The sequence below is a fragment of the Diachasmimorpha longicaudata genome, chromosome 12 (genome assembly GCF_034640455.1).
Source record: "Diachasmimorpha longicaudata isolate KC_UGA_2023 chromosome 12, iyDiaLong2, whole genome shotgun sequence".
In the NCBI taxonomy this organism is placed as follows: Eukaryota; Metazoa; Arthropoda; class Insecta; order Hymenoptera; family Braconidae; genus Diachasmimorpha; species Diachasmimorpha longicaudata.
In genome coordinates this window covers 433,874-453,561 of record NC_087236.1, presented here as the reverse complement: position 1 = coordinate 453,561, position 19,688 = coordinate 433,874, and the positions used below count along the sequence as shown (strand labels likewise).

Genomic DNA, 19,688 nt, shown 5'->3' with positions numbered 1-19,688 from the left:
AGGTGGACGATCAATAATCACAGACAGCACTATTGGAATTGGTTGGGTTGATTTTATACTGAAAAAAGAAAATAATTTTGCTAATCATTGTGGCCTCAAACAAATGAATTCCCGAAATTTCCATTCGAAATTTGACTTTTTGTCAGAAGAATGTTTGATTGGTAGAATTATTTTTTTTCTTCGGTGTAATTTTGATTTATTAACAAATCTGAATATTATACTTTATTATTTGGAAATATGAGGTTTACTTACTACTATACCGCATTCAGTTCAGTAACACTTTTTCTATTCTGGTCTAGCGAAAATTCATTAGTCGAGTAGTAATGATTACTATAATTTATTTTTATTTATTTATTTAATAATAATACTTTATTAATAGTGAAGTATTATTAATCAAATAATATTTATACAATACTAATCAATTCTTTAGGAAAGGATAATTAGGGAAAATTATACTAATAATGCAAAAATATTAACTTTTCATAATTGATTGATTGACACTAATAAAAGTTTCTGGAATTCGAACATCTAGTCCACATCCTTCCTCTTCCCCTGTCGAGGCACTGAAAAAAATTGATTGATGATGAGGCTAAAATTATCAGACACGGAATGAAACAATTACAGTGAACTTTTTTTAATGCGATCCTCAGAGATTTAAGAGTTTAGATTGGATTAGATTCTATTTTCAGAGATTTTGTTTCAACTTTTCCGTTTACACATTTTTTGTGGAATTATTTCTAGATCGTCAACTCGAGATATCTATAGTTAAAGACCTTGTACAAGCCGCACTACTATTTATAAATGTTTTTTCAGGTAAATAGAGAATTTTGAGCTTAATGTTTCTTATTCGCTGTAACAATAGCAATTCATATACTTTTTGCAGCTCAGAGGAAAATACTAAATTTATGAGATAAACATGTATCAGGTTGTTTACATGGTAAAGGTAGAGTTTTGTTTTGTTCTTCCAAATTTCTATGAACCGTAGGATGGAGAGACATAAGTGCTGTCAAGCACTACGTATTAAAATAAGCATAAGAAATCTATGGAGGTGGAAATGACGCTTGGAAAATGTTGAGCTGCTGTATCAGTTCTTGTAGACGTGCTTTGTTGAATGGACCCGATTTTTTCATTATTTTTCATCAGTCTCACAAGATCAAATTTTCGTGGAAATGGCTCACAAAAAATTTGATTGATTTTGAGTTTTGTTCAAGTCCACAAAATTATGTTCAGGGAATTTTGAGGAGAGAGAGAGAGAGATTTTGGAGTATGAACTAACATCTGTAATCAGGTGAAATGCAGCGTGTGTTGAGCATGCAGACAGCTCGAGGTTTTGGCGACTCAACCGAATTTGTGACAAAACGCATGTGTTTTTCCTTTTTATTCTCCATTGGATTTTTGTGCTTCCTCTGTGGATTTTTGGTTGGGAGATTTGCTGATCAAAGGGCCGCAGACATAAGAGCTGAAAGGGAACAAAAAACGGTGGCTGGCAATGGCCTTGAGAGTAACGAGGAACTACTCCAAGGGATCCTTCAGGAGCTGGAGGCGAAAGGGTTCAATGAATCCAGAGATCTCACGTAAAATATCGATCATGCTTCTCATTTAAGTAAAAAAGAATTGTTCATTAAATAGGAAAGTCTGTGTCCCACTTTCTCATCTTCATTATCCATATTTTACTTTCCCCAACACATCATTATAAGTTTGTGTATATCATCAGGTCTTCAAGAATGATCGACTAATCATCAGCTGTTTGCTCGCTAGATTCTGTGTCGCGTTGTAATACTCTTCTATTGATATTTCTGTTGGTGAATTCTTCTATTTTTTTTAGTAATGGCGAGAAGATTCGAATTAGTTGATGAACCAAGCAGTCAAATATCAATTGATACTTAATTATGGTTTGAGATTTCACTGCGAAAAATGTGACGATTTTGAAGATTTCCATTTCGGTGTTTATAATATTCACTCCAAGACGCTTTCCATACAATAAGAATTGCAATTTCAATATTTTTGGAGAATATGATCATCCATTACTTTCCAAAATTAGTTGTTTAGACCGATTAACTAAAAATCACAAGCAAGAAATAAATTCCTGACGAGAGTAATAATGATGATATGACAGCAAATGGTCCTAAAACTATTTTTCAAGCGAAACCCCCATAAAATAATATATTTATTATATAATTGTACAAATAAACGGATACTCAATAATGAATTTACTCTTCAGGACGACCATGAGAGGAGGTACATTGAGGAGTGCACAATCCATGTTTTTAGGGTTGAATTTTTTTTCAAAATTACGGTTGAATAACGGTTGTTTAACTGCGAGAATTCATGGATCATCCGAAGAAGGTAAACTTCCAAATTAGTAAGACTTTTCGTATTTTTCAATCTCATATGAATGAACACCATGCAAGTCAACATTCAAATAAAGTGTGCGAAACGCGCTTTCGGTCTTTTCACTATCAAGTGCAGGATTAACCATTTGAAATAATATTTGAGATAATTCGATTAACAATTTAAGATACTGTTGTATTTATAGATCGATACGTTGTTCTAACGACTGGAGGTGATCAGAACATTAAGATTGTTCTCGAAATAGTCGAGGAATTACATAAATGGACGGCTGGTAACGATTGGAAGCCACGCAGGAACCTAATGTTCCTTTTATACGAGCACTCCCTCAATGACTGCCTCCAACTATTTTCTGATTATGAAAAATCAAAAATTGTAGCTTTATTAGCTATTGACAAGACTCCAATTACTGGTAAGATCATTTTTCCCGTCAAATTTCCCTCCCTCACACACGTGTTTGCTATAATTATGTTTGCAAAATATGAGGCGGTTTTACTTCAGCTTTTTTTGATTTTTCCAAAATCACACTGCCATGACCATATTTTGTGAACAAACTTCATTAAACATGGAGACATTCGGAACCTGACGAAATCCCAAGGAAAAATATTTCTGCTTTTTCCGCATGAAAATCAAAATCAAAAAGTAAATCATTTTTTCACTTATTAAGACAAAGGAGTTGTTCAAACAACAATTTTTTAAATTCTTTTCACAGACAATGGCTACTTTGTTGCATCAGGATCTGATGTGGTTCAAACGACAGTTTTCGGTTCTTTTGAAAATTACGCTGAATCGAAAGCTTTTACGAGTACGTACCTGCCTCGGTTGAAGCTCAACATCCCCCACTCGGCTATTGCTTTTATAGTAAGCTTAAAAAATAATATATTTTAATAGGAGCATAAAAAATATCCGAAACTTCTGCACCCCTCCATGAGCTCAAAAATTTTGGTACGATTATTTCTCGTTCTAATGTATGAGAAATGGAATTTGCAAAATGTACGTAAAATGTCCCTTTACAGTGAGTGATGAAGTTTCTTATAATGAGAAAAGTTGTTTATGGAATAAGAAGTTTCCAAACCGAGATAAAGGCAAATAGCACTTCGACGTAGCATTTTCAATTGAACAAATGCATAATAATTTTTTAGAGCTCGACAAATGACACCAACTCCAGAAATCCTCAGGAGCATCAACAGAAAATTACTCGCTATCAGAGAAATCTTGCAAAAATTGTAACAACAAGTCTGTGGAATCTCTCACAGATGAATATATTTCAATGGAATCCGCGAATAATCGAGGACACAATGAACAGAGTATTTTCCAACTTGACAGCACCAGATCTACGACCATACATTCGTAAGGAATAGTACTTTACCCAACAAGTGCGATAAAAATTTTGTATCATGTGACGATTGTCTACTCACTAAATTGATGATTTGCAGAACAAATAAAAGAAAAGTTGACCTCAATTACTGAGTACGGACAGATTCTAAATGATGAAATCAGAGAAATCGATGGAGTAAAGTAAGTGCATCGAATTAACTCCACAACTTTCATTTATTAATATCAATACAAAAACTTTAGTACACATTTATTCGCAACCATATGATTTTTATGAATGTCTCTAGGTCTCTAGCAGTGCGAATGACAAACGATTTGCTGAAAGACGTGGAAAAAGCTCTCATGTGCCCTGACGATAAGTTTCAATCACAAACTGACGTTGTATTAATTACCGAATCACAGAAAAATCAAGAAATTGAACAAATTCTTGAGAAAATGCTCTCATGTTTTGATACAGTCATTCAAATATTAAAGGGCATGCCTTAAATCAAAGTTCAATAAACAGTTGTGTTAGAATCATTTCAATTAGTCACTCAAACGGCTCACTTCCTGTAATGAAAGATTCCATTCCATTTGATTTCATTCATAGTCAGTGATTATTTTTACCTTGAAAAAAAATCACAACAATCTCTTATACTTTGGAAAATCATATTTTTCGAGAATGAGCAGTTGCAATTAATATAAACTGTTGAATTATGAAAGTATTAAACAATACTTGGAAGTCGGCGAATGCTCGTCTCTTGTTAAAAATTTGATATGGCATATAAATTATTTTATCACTTAATTATCAAATTATTTCAACAATAAAATGTGCAATTCAACTGTGCGTTCCCCATCCCATCTCCCTTTCAATTTGCTCCATATTAATCGATCCCTGAATGGCCTCACAATTGGGATTAAAAACAGAGTAAGCACTGATCTCTCCTTTTTTCTTGGGGCCTGACCTCGTATTTTTCCATATAAATAGCAAAGCCGAGAGTATAAAGTAAACAGCACCGAACTCAAACTGCAGTGCTATGACGTAGAGTGTGGCCCACAGTAAGAAATAAAGGAAATAAGTCACTTGTGTAATTGTTGAGTTTCTCTGCGGGGATAAGTCGATGCTCTCCTCCGAGGTGATACTCTCCAAGTCATCTCTGTCCTGTAACCTTTCGATTCTTAATGTTAAGGTACTTAGTCAGGCTTAAGGATATCAAAGTATCTTCCAGTATTTTCCAGTTTGGCACCAATTAATCCAAAGAATTAACCATTTTCAATCAAATTTTCCATTGAAATCATTATATTTTTCTGCACTTACTGCTTATAAGTAAAAAATTTTAATTATTGAATTTTTCAAAGACCTGATTTTTAAAGCATGAAATCCATTTCTGGTGCAATTCTGAATATAAATAATTTTTTATGATTTCTAATGAATGTTGTCTTATGATGGAAAATTAATTGTCTATAAATTTCGTATAAACAATGCTCATAATTACAAAAAAAAATCTGTTTTTCAAGTGTTTTATCAATCCTCCTCTACGTGCTGATTTTTGTATTTTTCTATGTTGAAAAAAGACTTTTTAATGTTTTAGTGTCAAAATTCCAATTCAGACTTGTGAAATTTAAACCATAAAATCGTGGACCATATTCGGAAATTTAGGATAAAACAGGGCTCAAATGAGATATTAATATTCGACTACAAAAATAGTTAAGCATTTCACTAGAGAAAAATTTTTCAAAATACTGGGATATACTTAAGCATCATGTTTTGGTATCATGAACAAAATCCGAAAGTTAATGACAACCTCATTATAATTTTCTTATAAGAATCACACATAATGGCATCTTTATCATTATCAACCAAGTGTTATTATAAGACTCGGAATTTTCCTGAAATTTTCAGAGCCATCAGATTCTCCATGTGATAAGGGTAGACATTTAAATATCTGTCAAAGCAAAAATTAATAAAAAACGTTATGGTGCGTAACTTGAAATTTAATTCAGGAGGCACTGTCTATTTACTATCGAATAATCGTAGGATTTATTTTTTTGGAATGTAAAATACCTCAAGTTTTTGGGACAACAAAGGTACAGGCTGTTCTTTCCAAGACAAAACTCCTTTTATAGAATTTTTCGCCTTTTCCACCATCGCTTCTCGACGTTTTTTCGTTCTATACGCCTCAAGCTTTGCCTCCATTTAATTATTAATTATTTCGTGTTTACGTTTCTTATCACGAGATTATTTCCAAAAAGTTAACGAAATAACGTGAACACATTGTCACTGTAACAACATCAATCCTTCACGCTGGGAAATCAGACACTTGTCAACTCGTGACGTCATTGACACAGCAAAAGATAAAAGTTACAGTCGATAGATGTCTCTGTATGATCTTTCTAGAAATCTTCTTATCGATCGTAAAGTCGCCCTTATGTATTTGACCTGCGGGAGGTTGTAAATGGAGAAACTAATTAATGTAAACAATTGTAAATCGTAAGTACATAATTATACATGTATTGCTTTTGTTTGTAGCTTCGTGGATAATTGATAATTATCATTTCAACTTTTTCCATGATGTTGGCCAAAAAAAAAAATCAACGTTTTTAATTGAACTGCAGCTAATTTGATAGGAAATCGTTTGTAGATCACGAATACAAAGGTTTGCTCGTTTGTACATACCCCAGTCATCGAATACAATTAAATAACAATTGTGTTTACCTTTACAAAAATGCAAAGAACAAAAAACGAAAAAAAACGACCGATAAATTTGCTACATCACTTTAATTTAAAAAAAAAATAACAACCCAGATCTGATTTAAAAAAATTTTTTTTATGTGGTAGTTTTCCAAGAAAAAAAAATAAAAAAAGCAGGATTTACCCGAATTTCAATTTTTTTTGGGACAGCTCATCACAAATGATTCACCATTTTACAAAAAAGTGTTCTTATTTATATCTAAATGTTTTCAACAATGTGGATATTATTACGGTGACCTCATGCCTGGAGAATGTTCAAGACTTTTTTTACCCAAAATTCACGACTTTTAATTTGTTCTGGACATTTATCGATCGGATTTACGCGAAAAAATGTAACGTTCTTGCGTTTCGTTATTATTTAGTAACTCACCAAGTTTCAAAGTGGTGCGAAAAATTTATGTTTTCTTCAAACTTTAAAATAGAACCACAAAATTAGAAACAAAAATTCTGAAAATTATCGCATCACCAACAGCCTTTGTCTGCCATTAAATAACGACAAAATACAGGAACGTTATATTTTGTCCCTACAGTCGCACCGTAAATTTGCTAAAAAATTTTTAAAAACCCAAATTTTGGCGGAAAAGGTGTGGAACAGTCTTAACGGTAATTACTTCTGAGGGCGTGTGGTTTCGAAATGGTAGATGTTTCAAGAAATGAAGGTCTGTAAAATAATCTTCTAAAAACTAAACAACGAGTGCAATTGCTTCATTACTTTATTCACGAAATTTGAGAATTATTTATTTACTCATAATGAGGGATTAATTTGGGAGTATTTTATCTCTGGGGGCAAATCATAAACGGGAATTCTTTCGTTTCTGAATATAAAAACTTGCTACATGTGTCTGTATCTGTAAAAGATTCGGTTCTTTTTAAAGAATGATATCCCACATGCCATATAATCGTATAAATAAAATGACAGAAAAATAAATAGAAAAAAACAATGTTCAGTGATACCATATGGAATTTCTGCGGTGAAATGGAGTAACTTTTCCATTATCAGCCAGAGAAAGGTGAATCACACAACAGTGACGCATTCTTCACTCCGACAGTGATCAATATTATCTAATCCTCCCCTCCCTCCGCCACACTTCTTTATTACGTGTTCTAACGCACGAAAGAAAATTATTCCCCAAGAATTGACAAAATTCCTACTGTTATAACGAAGAAACACCTCTGAATGCGTAAATTCAAGGAAACTAAACTGATAAGGAGGGGAACAAAATATAGAATATCTTCTTGGCAAAGCACGTGGTGATTGTGCGTAAGGTCAAACATCACTGAGTAGTGACATCAAAATTTAAATATTTAATAAAAAATTATCATTGTAAAATATTTATTAATTTCTGTTTATTGTGTTTTTTATTTTTTTGCTTCGCTGGTGCTCGCAGTACTGACTAGTTTTGACTAACTCATTTTGTAAGTAATCGACACCGTAACACTTATGCGATAGACGACACGATATATTTATTCCCAGAGTTACTCATGGTTCCCTGAAAATGAACTACGAGTTCAGGTTCAGTCTGCGCTGAGAATTTGTCGACGCCGTATTTCGAAGAGAGCCTTCCTATCTCATAGAATATTAATGAGGTAGAGGAATTTTTACCATAATTATAGTTTAGTGACGATTGCATCATCGCCCTCATCAAGTGTTCATCGTGTTCCTGATGTTGTCGAACAGGAATTTAACATAGTTCTTAATTTACTTAAATTTTAGGGGTTTTCTGCGATTGTGGTTGTCTGCGCAGCAGAATATTTTCAAGAGTTCTCAGTTGTTTAGTAATTGCAAAGAGAAAGTAGTCGAGTATTAATTGAAAGTGAACGAATTATCTGTGTTATGCCCCGGGTTAGCGTTTGTGTTCGATTCCGTGTGCCTCCAAATTGTTCAATTTGTGTGTTAATAATTACCTATTTGGGTACAAGTTATATAGAAATACTGGTCGGAAAATAAATAATTATTTACATCACTTGTGACCGAATGATATTCTGAATAATCACGAAGACATTTTTTTAAGCGCAAAAATGTTAATTCAACTTTGATTATCAACTTAATTGCACAAACGCCTCAGACAGTTATGAGAGATTAAGACTGTGTTATTCATATTGTAGGACTGTGAACTGGAGGTAACAATGGCTGGGAACTATCCCGGGACGTGTGTTCCAACATTAGAAGGTAAAATCAATGGTTCGGTCCCGAAAAATGGGCGTTCAAAATCTCCGGACCTTGAATTATCCTACCGGGGAAGACCAGAGGGGAGAGTTTTAGTCCTCTACACTGGAGGCACCATCGGAATGATTAGAAATGCTACCACGAATGGTAATTATTTCTTCATTAAGTGGCCCTATAACTTACCATCAGAGTAAAAATTTCAATGCCATTATTTTGTACTGGAAAATGATTATTTTGGAAAACAAAAATTGTTAGGCTCTGTGTAAAGTCACTATAATGTTGTTGAGAATTGTATATCATTTGACCCCTTGTTTTCCCGGCTACAGTCAAAAAAATTCTATCGAAATTATTAGAAAATCAAATTTTCTATAGAAATTTTGTAAAATTCCTGTAGAATTCTACAGCATTTCTTCTATATTACCCCTCCGTTATATTAATTACTTCTATATGATAGGAATTCTATAGGATTTCTATAGAACTACAATGTAATTTCTATAGAATTTTAATGTAATATCTATAGATTTCTTTGTTAATAGAAAAATTCGTGGAATAAGACAAGAACTCTAGTGGAAGATGAGGCTTTTGGAGAAATTTTACAGAAATCCTATAGAATTTCTCCAGGAATTCCATAGAATCTTGATAGAACATCTATAGAATCACTCCGGAAGCTTTATCTCCTGTTTTTCATCCATGAAAGTAAAATTGTTTACTCACAACGATTTCGTGATTTTGTTGAATGCCTATCGTCAATTTGCTTGTTATTTGAAAGACTAAACATTAATTTTTTGTTTTTTTTCTAGCATTGGCACCAGTACCCAACCAATTCGTTAAAACTGTGAAGAAATATCCCCACATGTACGATAGTGAATTTGCCACCAAGAGATTTGGAAGTTCCGGATTATTAGCATTACCGTAAGTCGCTTACTATTGCGCTCATCTGGAGCTATCAATAACTTGGATGACGTCGTTGAGATCCGCAAGCACGATAATGAAACTTATTCATCTCAACTGCAGATTAACATTGCCATCTCAATTGATTGCAGAATGACAGCGACAGAGAGTCGGCGGATTATTTACGACATAAGAGAGTACTCCCAGTTATTGGACTCCAGCAATATGACAATGAACGATTGGATCAAAATTGCTAAGGATATCAAAGTGATTAGACAAACAATAATCTATTATTAAAAATAGCATTGAAAAATCAGTTTTAGTTCAACGGTGAACGGAGGAAGAACTTTATCAATTTATAATGTCGATGCGAATGATCTGAAAGGCACTGATTGATAGCCTGAAAATGAGCACGCAATGATCTCGTGTTAAAAGAACTGATTCCTCCTCGATTAGACCATCTATTGATTTCAAGGTCTCGAAAAATTAAACAATGACTCTATGACAGGGAGAGAAATATTCAGGGAAAATTACGGCATTCGCCAGTCGTTAACTCATTACAGAATCGGCTCGAAATTTGTCAGGGATTTATCGCAATGTTCGACCGGCGAATTAAATGAAAATTGCGCAACGCTGTGGAAAAATTCGGAATTACGAAAAAGTTACGTAATTTTCATTGAATATTTCCCTCCGTTTATCTATCATTCCTTATCTACATATACATATGCTCTGCAGTCTTTTCCACATGTTTTACAGCACCGGTGGCTGAGATAAGTGTTTTGATGATAATTCGAAGAACAATAGTTACTTTCATCATTGTGTGCGCAAAAATAATCTTTCAAGCATAATTTGTGTGTTGAAAACGTTCAATTTCCGCGCATTGAACAATATTTCTTGGGCTGTTCACAGAAACAGCATTTTTCTAACAATTATCCTTCACACCATAATAATGTTTATATCTAGATTTCAATAATTTCATACTAAAGTATTTTGAAAAATATATTTTCTATCGAGAAATTATGGTACATTGAATGAAAAAATTGCAGGACTCATACGAATTTTTCGACGGCTTCGTCGTTCTCCACGGCACCGACACCCTGAGTTACACCGCTTCAGCGCTGTCATTCATGCTGGAATCCCTGGGTAAGCCGGTCATAATAACCGGATCCCAATTACCAATTTTTGACACACGGTCTGACGGCCTCCAGAATTTCCTCGCCTCGTTGATAATCGCAGGCAATTACAGCATTCCGGAGGTCTGCGTCTTCTTCGGAAGCGCCCTTATGCGAGGAAATCGAACGAGTAAAGTCTCTGCAGCGTCATTTGAAGCTTTCGAGTCTCCGAATGTTCCAAAATTAGCAACTGCAGGGATTAAAATTCAAGTCGACTACCAATCGATCTTTCGTCCCTGTGCTATGGAAAAATTCCACGTCCACACGACATTGAATCCTAACGTAGGACTTCTGCGGATCTTCCCTAGTATAACTGTGGAGTTGGTGAGGGCTTTCTTACAGCCCCCGATTGAGGGAGTCGTCCTGCAGACTTTTGGAGCTGGAAATATCCCAATCAATCGAGATGACATTGTCCAAGAACTGAGAAATGCTACGAGTCGAGGAGTGATTGTCCTCAACATCACGCAGTGCTGTAGGGATGGAGTCACCCCTGCTTATGAGCCTGGGACATTGCTCGTTGATGCTGGTAAATTGTTATTGTCATAAGGTGTAACGAATTTTTTATATAAATTAAATGTTTATGGGATGGTGCGGCAAAGCAGGAAAAACGGATATAGAGATATGAAAATGATAATTCCAAACCAAGTTAGTTTACTTTGCAATCATCGTTATATGGAGAGAAATATTTCAATGAAAATTACGCGGAAGTGCGGTAATTATCGAGGGAAAACAAAGGCTCGATATAAATCATGAAGATCCCAATAAAAAGTGTGGAACACACCATACTTAGCATTTTGGAAATAATTTTGTATTTAATAATCGTTTAATTTTTATTCAATTAATTAGTTTCATTATGTCTGTGACCCTTTTAGGAGTTACTGTGGGTTATGACATGACTCCAGAAGCTGCCCTGACAAAATTATCGTACGTTTTATCGAAGACAGAGTGGGATATTGATAAAAAAAGAAAAATGATGGAAACCAATTTGAGAGGGGAATTAACTACTTGCGAACGAGTGACTTTCCAGGACCGACAACTGTTCCTAGACTGTCTACGACTCAGTACTGAGACTGAATTGAATAGATTGGGTCCTATAATATTCCCAGCGATGCTCATTGAAGCCGTCATAGCGAAGGATGCCGAGAAACTAGAGCTACTGCGGCGCAATGTACTTAATCCATTTTTACTTGCCGATCAAAAAGGTTTAGCAAAAAATGTCAATCTCCTTTTATATTGCAGAGTGCGGATATATCACAACCCAGTCCAGATGGAAGAACAGCTCTTCACATTGCTTGTAATGTAGGGGACATTGACATTGTTCGTAAACTGCTGGAAATGGGAGCTAATGTTCACATGAAAGATTTAATGAATCGAACACCACTCACTGAAGCTATAGAAAATCATTATGATGAGGTAAAAATAATATTTACTATTTATTGAACTTTATTGGTAGAATTTTTGAAATTGGTAGAAACATCAAAAATTATTTACAAATTGGAAATATGCATGATTCAACACTTTTCATTCGTTGCATCTTTCAATTACTAATAGCTTGAGAACGATTTTAAAAAGCAATGAATATTGAGTGTTGTTCAAATTAAATTTTAGGCAGAATTGTTCTTTCTAAATATTTGTTCATTTATTGCAATTGAACATGTTTCACCTTTCTAATAATTTTTTTCCTTTTTTTGGAATTAAATCGATTTCTGAAATTCTGAACATGAATTTCTGCAACTCCGAAGAGTTTATTTATATTTATATAAATATAAAAAATTGTCGTCAAAGCCTGTTATATTAAAACTTTTAAAAAATACAACACAATTGAAATTTTGAAGGTAAAAATCGATATCGATATCAACTAGCGATGCGCCATTAATTGTTGACAAACTCACTCGCAGCCCTCTATTACTCTAATTAAAAACCGAATCCGTAAAAAAAATTAATCTCTGGCGCCATGTGTCCAGAATTTAACAAACAAATTTTAAATGTTCCACACAAAATCCTTTATACGCAACCGTGTTTCTAAATTTTCATAAATAATGCAGATATGATGTGAAGAATAGCAAGAAAAAGACGATTACAAAAAAGCTCAATAAATTATCTCTTCATCTTTTCAGATAATAAAACTTCTAGTTCAATGCGGTGCTCATCTCCACGAAGACCCCCTGCGAATAGGGGAGAAGTTGTGTTCAGCAGGGGCGAATGGAGACGTAAAAACTTTACTCTCCCTTGAATGTGCAGGAGCGAATTTAAATCAAGCAAATGCATCTGGACTCACAGCACTCCAGCAAGCAGTTATCCATGACAAGCCCAAAGCTCTAAAATTTCTGCTCGACCACCACGTTGATTCCAACGTCCTAAATAAACGTGGTTTGACCCCACGTCAGATTGCCGAACGACTCGACTGCCAGGAAGTCCTAAAATTACTCCCCCCATACACCACGAATAGCCTCGAAACCTGAATTCGTAATGATGAAATAACTCATGTTTTTTACTATTCTCTAAACAATTGTTTTCAGTGGATATTGTGCTTCTTGAAGTGCCAAGAGAAAGCAAAAATATGTCTATTTTTTTTACGCTGCGCGCACCCGAACAATCGAAAGTTCTGACTGTCATGATGATTAGGCGACGTCGACAATGTTAGGTAAATAAATGTTGAAAAGGAAATATTTATGTAACAAGTTTAATTTTAATGTTCAACATTCGTATTTATATTCACAAAATGTTAATAAACAGTCAACTTTTTTACAATCTCTAGTGATTTAATGCCTGTCTATATTGAGCACTGAATTTCCCTGAAAAGTTCTTTATTGAATCCCAAGTTCAGTGAGGAGCGCTTCAAATATTTCAGGAGCCATCTTACACCCCCCGAAATAATTCAAACATTGCGCATTTGAATGATGACCAATATCCACAGCTTCTTGGATTGAGGTCCCGTTAATAAGATCTTTTATGAGTTTCAAACTGTAAGAAAAATTGTGGAAGAAATGAGAGAAAAAATTAACCATTGAAATTCCATAAACTTTTCCACAGACATAGTTGAGACATTTTACCAATGTTTAAATGGAAGTAAATCTTATCTGAATGTTCAACCTGAATCGCAAGTTTATTATAAAAAATTCCATAATTATTTACTGGACTTTTTATGGACTATCGGCTTTAATAGAATTCACGAACCACATAAGATGGCACATTTCTTATACCTGGTGAGAAAAAATTAGTAAAAATTACTGTACCGGTTAGTAAAAGTTGTCAATTTCCTTACTAACAAGTATGTAACCATTTGAGAACAATTAACTAACTGTCAAATAATTTTTCAAAATTTGCAATGACGACGCAAAACGATTGCCAAACGGTACGCGAGTTTCTACTGAATTCTTCTCTCTTTATGTTCATAAAAATAATAATAATAATAATTACTTGACGAGTCCATCAACAATTTTATCAGCTCCCGTAGGGGTATTCACCCTGTCCACTCTAGCGATAGCTCCACAAATCGCTCGTTGAATACAGGGAGTAACATAATTATTCCCAAGCACAAGTTCATTAAGAGCTCGTCCTGTATCCCATATGCTGAACTCGTCATCTAATCCTGTGGATTTAATTAAATAACTACCTACTGTTTACTCTGTATTTTGAGCTAAAACATTTATGTGCACTCACGATACTGAGAATGATTCGGTGTTTTAAATAGTAGTGGTATTACGAAGGCTGTTATCGCCGCCAAAATTCCAGCAACTGTGATTGATTTAGTGTTTACGTTCACTAGAGGTCTAGGTCCATCTTTTTCACCTTTACCCCCCAATGGGATCGAGATGAACGGAATCGACAAGTCCAAATCAATCTTTAATAAGGACCATCATATCACCAAAGGAAACTAAACCTCTTCTGAATTTAATTGGACACCACAAAAAATTCATCACAAAATATTTTCCAGGCACCTACAAAGTGCTAAATGTCTAGCTTTGCATATCACTTGTACTACTATATCCAGCATTCAGATGAACGTAATTAGTTAATCAAAATGGACTGATACTGATAATGGGGTGAGTATTATAAGGATAAAGTTTGAAATCACCCCGAGGTCATGTAAAATAGAATAGAAAATAAAATATTTCCCCCGGGTCTTAATTTTCTAATGTTTATAATCATTAAAGATTTTCTTTACTCCAAGTCATAGCTAATGTGATGTTCTTCTGGAGCAATATAACTATTATAATCTAAATTGGATGAAAATCGTCCGGGAAAGACTCAACTGGAAGAGATTAAATGAGATAAATCACTATTGACTTTGACCGGTTTTTGTTGCATATCTTAAAATCTAAGGAAAATAGCAAAATTTTTATTATGACATTTATTGCGGAGGGAACTAAGTACTAAAAAAAATGTAATGACAATAATTCCGCTATCTCGTTTAGATTTGAAGATACTGCTAAAAAAATCATCTCAGAGATAAGTCAGCAAAAATAATTTCCCTCTCAATATTGAATCTCTAAAGTAAATTAAATTATCCAACACATCAGAATACCCCTGAAGCTAATTATTTTATTTCTCCAAGCTCATGGCATTGGTACGCGGATAGTAAAATTCATTACAATTATAAATGAAAAATAAAAATTACTCACATCAATTTTTCCATCCTCTGAATTGAAGGAAATGAATTTTGGTTCTCTCTTGGGTGATTCGGCATGTGATCTTCCGTTACCGTATACAAGAACTAAAATCGTGAACAGTAATGACGACGCAAAAATAACTGAGGTCTTCATGTTGAAAATGAAGGTAAGTGTCCCCCCGAAGCTGAACTAAAATTGTGACACCTTAAACTCCAGCACAACTATCTATATCATAAGAACCCTCTCTTCTCCAGCAAGGAAATAACGTTTTTACAAGGATAGCTGGCCCCTCGGTTACATTTTTTCCGCAGAGAAAGGCTGATGATATTATTACACATGACAAATTCATTTTTTCGTTGCAATTAAAATCTCGTGTTAACTATTGCTTGTAATTTGTGCTGGGGTAATGGTCCTAACATGCCAACTCGCATTTCACTGGCTACAAAAATATACAAAAGAAAGAATTTGTGTGACTTTCGTGCATTTTCTCAATCAACAACTGTAACGGATTTGTTATTTTTCCACGCTATTTTCTTTACCTTCTAGTTCCGAATTATTAACTCGCGACTACTTGTGCCCATGTAACGACGGTCGAATTTGAAGAAAGTTACTGAAATTTTTACTTTTTTTTTCACAGTGAAAGTTCGAAAGAACTTAGGGGAAGATAAGATATTTTTAGTTGAGTCACATTAGCGTCATTTTCATAATTTCTGCAGAGTAAATTTACTCTTTAAAAACAAACGAAACTTCTGGAGCAGAAAACTAATAGTCATCTAATGTTAAATAGACCTAAATACTTCTTTCACTTAATTTAAAGATAAGGTTTCCTCTTTTCCCTCCTAAGGGCAGGAGAAGGAAAAAGACATTTGTATCAGGAGAATTGTATTTGTAAAGCAAAGTTGCAGTTTCTAAAATATTATCAATAAAAAGCACCTGAAAATTCCCAATCCAATTTGGGCGAATGTTAAGGGCTTTAATGGCTCTTCAAATTAAGAGAAGGAGTCTATAGCGAAACGATAAATTGGATCGAGATAATTTCCATTTTTGGCCGATTTTTCATCAAGATGTTGAAGCTTAAGACAGCCGGAAAATTTTCATTATTACTTAATTCGTAGAATCAATTGCTAATAATGAAGAAGTCTCTGAAAATCCTACTGTTACAGAATTATATTTTTTACGAAGATAAAATTTCTTTCCCCTAGAATTCAATTTCATCATCGCATATTAATTTTTAGTAAATTCAAACAAACTGAGACAATACAAAAAAAAACTGAACATAACATCACCTATTTAGAGTCGTTTAGAATTATAAATTGAAGTTCCCTCTCAAAAAGCTCATATTACCGAACTTCAATCTAAAAAAAATATTACATTAGAATAATTACACCCGATTCGGTTGTAGTTGCAATATTAATTTTGTAAGATAAATGGAATAATTCGAAAATCATTTAATTACTTTGGTAAAAGCCACTGAACAGCTTAACAACGCCAGGATATGCTTTTCCTCATACTTTACGCAATATTTGCACTGTTTTGAATAGCAAGATGACTTCAAGGTGTTTCTGCTTAACACGCGTTGGTTCGCGCGAGAGGAAAAGTAATTTTGGGGACAAAATTGTTGTACGTTGTCACGCAATGTGGATCCCTAGCTATGGAAATTCTTGACGACGAAAGCGAAACCAAAGACGAGCAATTACGATTGTGAATGGTGAAGAGATTACACCAAGGAGTATATATAATACCCTGGATGCCAACTTGTGTCTCAGTCCTGTCAAATTGTTCATTCATCACTCAACCATTTTCTGAATAGAAATTCACAACGAAGAATCTAAGGTAGGGAATTCGGATTTTTGTGCGAATAGGTTTCGACTTCAGTAATGAGAATTTTTTTTCTTGCAGATGGTCCGAGCAGAGATGAAGCTGCTCGCTTTGATAATTGGATTGACCGCTAGTGGAGTTAATTGTTCACCAAAATATGATTTAGGAGGGTGAGATATTTTATTTAATATTAACAAGTCAATGGAAGTGGGACACGACCTCAGTAGGAGAAGTAACTAAGGCCTGAGAGTGATGAAAAAAATTAAGAGTTTTGGGAAATTTCTTACTTTATGTCAAAGAAATGTCGCTTTAAACTGTTCAAGAGGAAAATATTTGACAGTAAAAATATACTTTCTATGAGAATAAAAACGATACAAATTTCTCAATGACAAAAAAATTAGTTATTAACTCAAATAAAGTTGAATTAATTCACATAATATTTCTTTAGGCTCAATTAAAAAATATTATACGTGGGCTTAGTCATTTTTCAAAAATTTTTTGATATAAGTAAACAAGGAATTCTCAATGAACGCTTGAAACAATTGCATTTGTACTCACCAATGAAAGCATTGTTTGAAATGAAATAAAAATTGAAAGGCCATGTCTGCACGTATGCTTGGACACCTATTAATCTAAAATTCAAATAAATTTATTTATTATACACATAAATATACAAATATATCGAGAATTTGAAAAATATCGACCCAAGGTGTAAAGTTAAAAATGTAAAATTAAGCGAAAATCTAAAAGAAGAGGGGAATCATTTTTTAAAGATTTGTTCCAAGCTCTATGGACTTTTGGGGAGACGGCAAACACCAAGACCAAGTGGCTGTACCTTCGCAGTCCCAGACACGCGCTGAATCGCGTTCAGAAGGAGGAAATGTTTCGAGGACCTCTGGAGATAACAAACTAATGTCTGAAAGGAGTCAGGAAGCAAGATTTGGATTTTCAAACCTCGAAACTTCCGGGGCTGGAACAGTACGTAAAACATATTAGTCTATACTTTCCTTTTGGTTCTAATTTAATGTCTGATCAAATAGCAATTGTTAGCATACGCTGAGAAACAGAGGGTTTTTTTAAGGGATTCAATTGGAATCGGTATAAAATATTCAATTGGATTCGACATGAAATATTTAGTTATCGACAGAAAAAATGTGATCCTTTCAGAGCTTCATTTAATATTTTCTCCTGAAGAAAATTAACACAAAATTTGTTAGCGCAGAGGTGCTATGCTGTTGGTAAAAGGCCGCTTGGGCCATACCACCTGGGACCACTCAATTTATTTATTATTTACAAAGTGTTTATTACTAGGGATATGGAGTAACTTCGTACGCCCCCACGAGAGTTGATCTTGGTGGTCTCATCCTGGGTGCAGTGATTGGCGTGGGAACAATCCTCATCATCCCGAAACTCCTCTACGTTATATCAGGCTCATACGGAGCATACGCAAGAAGTAAGTCCCAAAAATTCATCTCACTCAGTGATTGTGTGAAAAAATAAAATCGTTTTAGGATTTTATATGGAATAGTTTGCTCGAAATTTTTATCTAGTGCTAGAAATTTGCACATCGCACGAATAAACAATAAAACAAGAAGTGGGAAACATGTTTTAATGCCTTTTTCCAATTTCAATGTTTATAAAAGTAAAAGTCGTAACAATGACAGAATTTTTCAGACATTTTGAAATGTCAAACTTGAAAAGTTTCCAAAAGTGCAAAAAAGCTTGTAAATATGTTAATTATGCTTGTAATTATTCTGCCTACAAATAATCGGCTGTAGGATACATACAGAGGAAAGGTCACGAAATCGTACCGAATGTTACGTGACAGTATCGTAATTTATCACAGAGGATTCAGCTTGAAATTACGAAACTATTAGGAAAAATCCCCTGACAATTCCGTTAAAAGATATGTCATTTTTATTAAATATTTATCTCCGTGGAATACATTAATAAAAAGGTATTCGTTATCTAACTAAAGAAGACGTCTCAGTCTTTCTAATGCATAAGTCTTGGGCAGAGAACTAGGAACAACCGACCTAATACACTATCACGTGTTTCTCATCAAAAACACTAAAGATTTTTTTCTGATTTTCCAGGTGACGATGTCAGTTTCACCAATGCAATGACAAAGTTGGATGACATTTTAGCGCGTCATGGTATCGATACAACATCCTGCATGCAACGAGCTGTCTGTACATACGCCCAAAAAGCGGCTGAGACGGTGAGAACAGCAAACGACATCGATGAGGACGATAAAATTTCCTCCTTTGACCGAATGATCGAAACAATCACGACCAATCAAGTATTCCGGACTGCAATGCGAGGTACTGCGATCCAGGAGGCTATAGAAGCAGGTCGAAAGGGTCAGATGTGCTCGAGGCACTATCGACAATGCGGATTTTCAATGGAATCTCTCCTGGGACTGGTCTCGAACATGTTGTCTGTAATTTCTACCACCGATGCGCATCCGACAGCTCCAGCAGCTCCTCTCTAATTCTTAAGCATCTCATATCATGTAAAATCATCAGAACCAAAATATTTAAATTTTTTCATGCCATCTATAGCCATTAAACTATAGTCCAATATTTTTCCCTCCAAATATCCAATAATTT

General features: G+C 34.4%; 5 protein-coding genes across 10 annotated transcripts; 3 read left to right on the top strand and 2 right to left on the bottom strand.

Moving 5' to 3' along the window:
* The first annotated feature begins 1,102 nt into the window (after window positions 1-1,102).
* LOC135168002 (uncharacterized) lies at window positions 1,103-4,170 on the top strand. Its single transcript, XM_064131812.1, has 7 exons — window positions 1,103-1,574; window positions 2,222-2,346; window positions 2,537-2,761; window positions 3,062-3,210; window positions 3,492-3,699; window positions 3,786-3,867; window positions 3,972-4,170. The coding sequence occupies exons 1-7, from the start codon at window positions 1,294-1,296 to the stop codon at window positions 4,168-4,170; spliced, it is 1,269 nt and encodes a 422-aa protein (XP_063987882.1). The 5' UTR covers window positions 1,103-1,293.
* LOC135168004 (SAYSvFN domain-containing protein 1) lies at window positions 3,882-7,506 on the bottom strand. Its single transcript, XM_064131815.1, has 3 exons — window positions 7,370-7,506; window positions 5,729-6,103; window positions 3,882-4,825 (listed from the first exon to the last, which is right to left on the bottom strand). Exons 2-3 carry the CDS (start codon window positions 5,858-5,860, stop codon window positions 4,502-4,504), a joined length of 456 nt encoding a protein of 151 aa, XP_063987885.1. The 5' UTR covers window positions 5,861-6,103; window positions 7,370-7,506; the 3' UTR covers window positions 3,882-4,501.
* On the top strand, window positions 7,050-13,396 carry LOC135167999 (L-asparaginase 1). 5 transcript variants are annotated; one of them, XM_064131804.1, is made up of 9 exons: window positions 7,513-7,672; window positions 7,804-7,831; window positions 8,522-8,729; window positions 9,383-9,494; window positions 9,626-9,740; window positions 10,520-11,171; window positions 11,518-11,813; window positions 11,885-12,058; window positions 12,763-13,396. In XM_064131804.1, exons 3-9 carry the CDS (start codon window positions 8,543-8,545, stop codon window positions 13,105-13,107), a joined length of 1,881 nt encoding a protein of 626 aa, XP_063987874.1. In that variant the 5' UTR covers window positions 7,513-7,672; window positions 7,804-7,831; window positions 8,522-8,542; the 3' UTR covers window positions 13,108-13,396. The 5 variants fall into 5 exon arrangements, with proteins under 5 accessions (XP_063987870.1, XP_063987874.1, XP_063987873.1 ...); XM_064131803.1 differs by having other exon boundaries at window positions 7,513-7,676; XM_064131800.1 differs by lacking the exons at window positions 7,513-7,672; window positions 7,804-7,831 and adding an exon at window positions 7,050-7,074.
* Window positions 13,397-13,452: 56 nt separating this feature from the next.
* Window positions 13,453-15,771, bottom strand: LOC135168003 (uncharacterized). Its single transcript, XM_064131814.1, has 4 exons — window positions 15,271-15,771; window positions 14,309-14,489; window positions 14,066-14,237; window positions 13,453-13,609 (listed from the first exon to the last, which is right to left on the bottom strand). Exons 1-4 carry the CDS (start codon window positions 15,409-15,411, stop codon window positions 13,453-13,455), a joined length of 651 nt encoding a protein of 216 aa, XP_063987884.1. The 5' UTR covers window positions 15,412-15,771.
* A 1,142-nt stretch (window positions 15,772-16,913) lies between these two features.
* Window positions 16,914-19,579, top strand: LOC135167783 (uncharacterized). Of its 2 annotated transcripts, none has more exons than XM_064131311.1 (5): window positions 16,914-17,091; window positions 17,158-17,246; window positions 17,862-18,054; window positions 18,388-18,529; window positions 19,173-19,579. In XM_064131311.1, exons 2-5 carry the CDS (start codon window positions 17,158-17,160, stop codon window positions 19,568-19,570), a joined length of 822 nt encoding a protein of 273 aa, XP_063987381.1. In that variant the 5' UTR covers window positions 16,914-17,091; the 3' UTR covers window positions 19,571-19,579. The 2 variants fall into 2 exon arrangements, with proteins under 2 accessions (XP_063987381.1, XP_063987380.1); XM_064131310.1 differs by having other exon boundaries at window positions 17,850-18,054.
* Window positions 19,580-19,688: the final 109 nt, after the last annotated feature.